This window comes from Papilio polytes, unplaced genomic scaffold (genome assembly GCF_000836215.1).
Source record: "Papilio polytes unplaced genomic scaffold, Ppol_1.0 DF821400.1, whole genome shotgun sequence".
In the NCBI taxonomy this organism is placed as follows: Eukaryota; Metazoa; Arthropoda; class Insecta; order Lepidoptera; family Papilionidae; genus Papilio; species Papilio polytes.
The window spans coordinates 3348042-3353200 of record NW_013527804.1 but is presented as its reverse complement, the minus strand read 5'-3'; the positions used below and the strand labels follow the sequence as shown (position 1 = coordinate 3353200).

General features: G+C 34.0%; 1 protein-coding gene across 1 annotated transcript in view; it reads right to left on the bottom strand.

Moving 5' to 3' along the window:
* Window positions 1–5159, bottom strand: part of LOC106108712 (hemicentin-2-like) — a 50933-nt gene that overhangs the window by 10559 nt on the left and 35215 nt on the right. The window contains exons 9-12 of the mRNA XM_013289972.1: window positions 5047–5159; window positions 3028–3172; window positions 2219–2349; window positions 1002–1155 (exon numbers count right to left, since the gene is read on the bottom strand). Coding sequence (XP_013145426.1) covers window positions 1002–1155; window positions 2219–2349; window positions 3028–3172; window positions 5047–5159 — 543 coding nt within the window. The remainder of the gene's footprint in view (window positions 1–1001; window positions 1156–2218; window positions 2350–3027; window positions 3173–5046) is intronic.

Here is a 5159-nt window from a genome sequence, read left to right as displayed (position 1 = left end):
TTTTGTTTTTGGTGTATTTTGTTTTGTTTTTAGTGCATTTTGTTTTGTTTTTCGTGTATTTTGTTTGGAAGTCGGTTTTGTTTTTTTATAGAATAAAAGTTGACATAGTTTTCTCAAATAAAGAGTTTTAAAAAATTAACCTTTGTCTGGTTTTTCATTTAGTAGTTTTTGTTACCCTCACTATTGTTTCTCTAATAGCAAGCTATAGATCTTACTCGAACAAATGAAGTTCCCAATGTTGGACTTCCCCTATCACAGTTAATACTTACTCGATCGAATCGACTTTTAATACACCTACTATAGTATCTCACTAATAACTTGATCGAATAGAGTTCTATTACCCCTAACACAGTTTTTCACTCGATATAATTAAATGTTATTGCCCCTACCACATTTTCTCATTCCATCGAATCAATTTCTAATTCCCCTATTATAGTTTCTCACTTACAAATAGAATGTATCGACTTTTATTACCCCTACTATAGTTTCTCACTACTAACTAGAACGTGTTGACTTCTATTTCCCCTACTACTATTTCTCACTCGATCGAAACATCTGTCTTCCCTACCATTGTTTTACACTAAATCAAATCCACTAGTACTTCCGCTACCTCTGTTACTCACTCGATGGACGACTTATATTACTCCTACCACTGTGTCACTCCATCGAAACTATTACTTCCCCTACCACTGTTTTTCAATCAATCGAAACGACTATTTCCCCTACCTCTGTTTCTGACTCGATCAAACGACTTCTATTACTCCTACCACTGTTACTCACTCGATTAAAACGACTTCTATTACTCCTACCACTGTTACTCACTCGATTAAAACTACTTCTATTACTCCTACCACTGTTACTCACTCGATTAAAACGACTTTTATTACTCCTACCACTGTTACTCACTCGATTAAAACGACTTCTATTACTCCTACCACTGTTACTCACTCGATTGAAACTACTACTTCCATACTATTTCTATCCCCTACCATTATACTTACATTTAACATCAAGCATTAGCGGCTCACTATGTCCATCTCCCAGTGCATTCCTAGCAGCGCAGATGTACGCGCCGGCGGCCGCGCGCGGTACGTGCTGCAGCACTAAGCTCTGATTCGCTAAGAGCACGCCGACACCAGGCTTCACTAATACACCCTGATACATATACAAATATTTTATTGGTAAACGAATTACAAGTCATAATGTTAAAATTATAATAAAGCGTAAACACAAACTTCTGTTGCCTAAGATGCCAGCAACTACAGCATATTTTTGAATAATTATTTTTTTAATAAAAAGCCCTACACTTACGTCACGCTTTAGGCTATATATTTCAAGCCATTAAACTTAGGGGGTAAACATTTCGGATAAGAACCCTAATGTGGGAAAGAGACCATAAGTTGCTGCCAACATCAAGGAAGCAAGGTTACCATGGTTTGTCATGTCATGTCATTTTGATATTTGCAATTGATAAATTGACAAATGTAAACAACAAAATAAAGTTTTCATTATTTTATGCGGGTGAAGTCGCACGGGAACAGCTAGTGTTAAAAATAAAAAAAAAACTTTACAGATATTCTAAATGAAAACTGTGTACATAAAACAATCATTGTAGGAAAAAATCCTCGACATTATAAAGGCTTTTTGTATTAGCTGACTTAAGTTTATTTTTAAATGACGCGGGGCTGGAAGCCACTGTGTCGTGGTCCGGCGGTTATAGACGGCGTATATAGCATTTGAATTTTGACATTTGCAAATTAAAAGTTTTTCGCAATATAATTATAATTATGGGATTTCAATTAATTAAGAGTTTTTTATTTAAGTAGATTCTAGATAGAATGTAATATATTTTAATTTAAGTGAAAAGTAAGTAATGATATCTGTACGTATGATTTTTTCAGATTTTTTGTAATTTTTTTCATGTATTAGTAGATTTTTGTTAATTTACTAATATTTCTTTTTACCATTCCAACTAAGCTTTAAGCTTGTGCTAGGATATGGTTCACGACAATAGTCGAACGGCAGGATTCGAACCCTCAACCACAAGATCGGTAGTCCGTATCCCAAACCATTAGGCTATTGGCGCTATCAACATATTTTTACCATTGTAACTAAGTTTCAAAAGGAATAGTGTAGTCGATTAGCGGGATTCGAACCCTCCACGACAGAATCTGAAATAACCCTTAATTAGGGTATTTACACATTGAAAGTAACTTACGTTATGTGTAAAGGAAACATGACTGTGCCAAGGGTTGGTGCGCACTTGGCAATCCAAATATACATCAGAACCTTCTATAACTTTGTCAGGGTTAATGTTAGCTCCGATACTTAGTTTCACTACCGGCAAATCTGGAAATAAGACCTAAGTTGAATACAAGTGCTAAAAAAGTCAAAGGTAACAAAGCCTAAATGACGAAGAAATCTTACTAATATTATAAATGCCAAAGTTTAGATATGTTAGTTTGTAGCCAAAACTGCAGAACGGATCTCTATGATTTTCGAATATAGCATAGTCTGGTAGAACACATACGCTACTTAGTTTTATTTTTAAATCCACACGGATGAAGTCAAAGGCAAAACCTAGTGTAAAACAGATCTAAACTATTGCGAAATATTAAATTCACACCGTTTTTGATCACTTAACAGTCCTGTAATAGACATATTTTCACGGATTCTAGTAAAGCTCTTACCATACTAATATTATAAATGCGAAAGCTTGGATGGAGGTTTATTACTACATATCCCCAAAAAGGCTTAACGTATATTAATGTCACAGATGTATTGTAGGACATTTACTTACTAAGAATTAATACGATCCAAACAAAGTCACAGGCAAAACTAGTCCATTATACATAAACAAATATTAGGGCCTGTATTAGAATTCTTATAAATTGTCAGATAACAATCCAAAGGATAAAATATGTGATGGAAATATCGGATTTTGGTACGGTGATGTCACTTTTAAGCTATCTGTGCCTTTATCAGCCACTAATGGGACAAGCCTTAAGTATATAAGTAAATATTTACATTGTATCTCCAGTTTCCAACCGTCTTCTCTCGTGGATTGTGCCAGTGTTGGCTGCACCACGCGGCAAGACAGCGCTCGACCACTGTCTTCAACACTTGGCGTAAATGTTAACACGCTGTTCGTTATGTTACCATCCAATGCCGTCTATAAGAATATAGATTTAATGACACTTTACAATTACAAATTAAGTGCGGTCGAACACCTTTGACTAAACTATCGCACAACCGTCGTGCGATTATCGATTGGTTCGCAATTCAACTGTTTAGTTACACTAAAAATCGATTAGTGCACCTATATAAGTGCATAGGAATCAAAGCGAGGGAACGATTGTGCGATAGTTTAGTCAAAGTTGTACGCGCGCTCTAAGTCAATACACTAGTGATAGTTTGAAAACACTTCGCCGTAATCAACGACATAATGGTGAAAATCAAATAGACAGAATACAATTAATAGCCTGTCTATTTATAGAGATCAATGACGAATGTTCAAAAACTTTTTTTTATAAATTACTTATTAAAGTTTTTTTATTTGGAAATAAGTGCATAAAGAAGCATAAATTAAATTACATTGAGAGTTATGTGTATTTGAGCTGCTCAGCGCAACAGTGGCCCAACCTTATAAAAGTCATATTGAAATAAAGGGCATAAAAAAGACCCAACTTTTGTTTTCTTTTTAATAAATATTTTGGTACAAGTAACGTTTTAAAGGATTACAATTACGTAATTATGTAGGTAAATGGTCTCTTATATTATGTTCAAATACCAATACAAAAAGTAGTTAACTAATTTATAGTGATTTTGTGGGATGGGCCGTTATTGCGCGGAACAGCTCATTTGATTGTAAACATAAACAGACATGTGTGTTTATTTCTGTACGTATTTCGAAGAAGTTAATGACATTTATTTTTAATCAAACAAAGTAATTGATGTACACAAAAAGCCGACAGAATATTTCCAAGTATCGAGGTAATATATTTGTGAAAATATTAATAATGTAAATTGCTTCCCCTAAATTTAGTGTAAGGTTCCACGGAGGTCGGATATTAAGTACATTGAAGATGTAATTAATATGGAGGGGTCTTTAATTAATATACGCTTTCGTTCGCGACTGTACTTCCAGTTAATTACTATTTAATTACTTCGACATTTTCTTAATTACCTACCTGGTTTCGTAAAGAATTTGAAGGTAAGATACAATATTAGTTTAGGTAATTAATTGTTGGATTAACTGAAATGAGCAAAAAAAAATTAAAACCGAATTCTGTCGTTTTAGGGTTTTAAGCAGATTATTGCCGCAAACAAAATAAAACCTTATACTATTTGTATAAGGTTTAATTCTAATCATGTCTTCAAAAACAAGGGTATAAACACGATAAAAAAGTTTCTTTGTAACCGCCTATAGCCTGAACGACAAAACCTATTATGAAAATTTAGGTGTCATTTGATTCCTGTTCTTAACCAGAGTGTCATAGGGTATAAAAAATTAGCACAAAACATCTACAATAGACGTGAGAACTAGAAATCTAAAAAAAAAAACTAGATTTCGAATTTCACTTGACGTTTCCTTAACTTTGTTTCAATATTTTTGGGTACATTTATTATGTGCTGGGTTACTGAAGATTCCAATCATTTTACCATTACCTAGTAATTCATTAGTTTTCATAAAAACAAATTTTCAAGAAGTAAAACTAATTTTCGCAATTCACAAAGACATTCCATTGTTTTATCGAACCAGTAACTATCGAATGGTTCATTGGGAAACCGGCTATTAGTCGATTTTAAATGAAATTACTTTATTTATAGTACAGTCTATCAACCAACTTGGTAAATTATGACCTACCCTTACTTAAGGTGGGGGTGATGATTTATCATATAGTGGTAATTAAAAAAAAAATCTGGTAATCGCTATATACATCTATCATCTGTTCTTTTTTATTACATTTTTTGTCTACAATATTTTTTAATTTCTTTGTGTACTTGAACATGCAATGTATGTATTTATCAAATAAATGAATATACCGTTTGTGTGACAGTATTCATTTTTGTGGGTCCTTTCCACCAGGAGATGGTGGGTGCAGGTCGGGCCCCCACCACTTGGCAGGTGAGGGCCGCGCTTCGCCCCGCCACCAGCG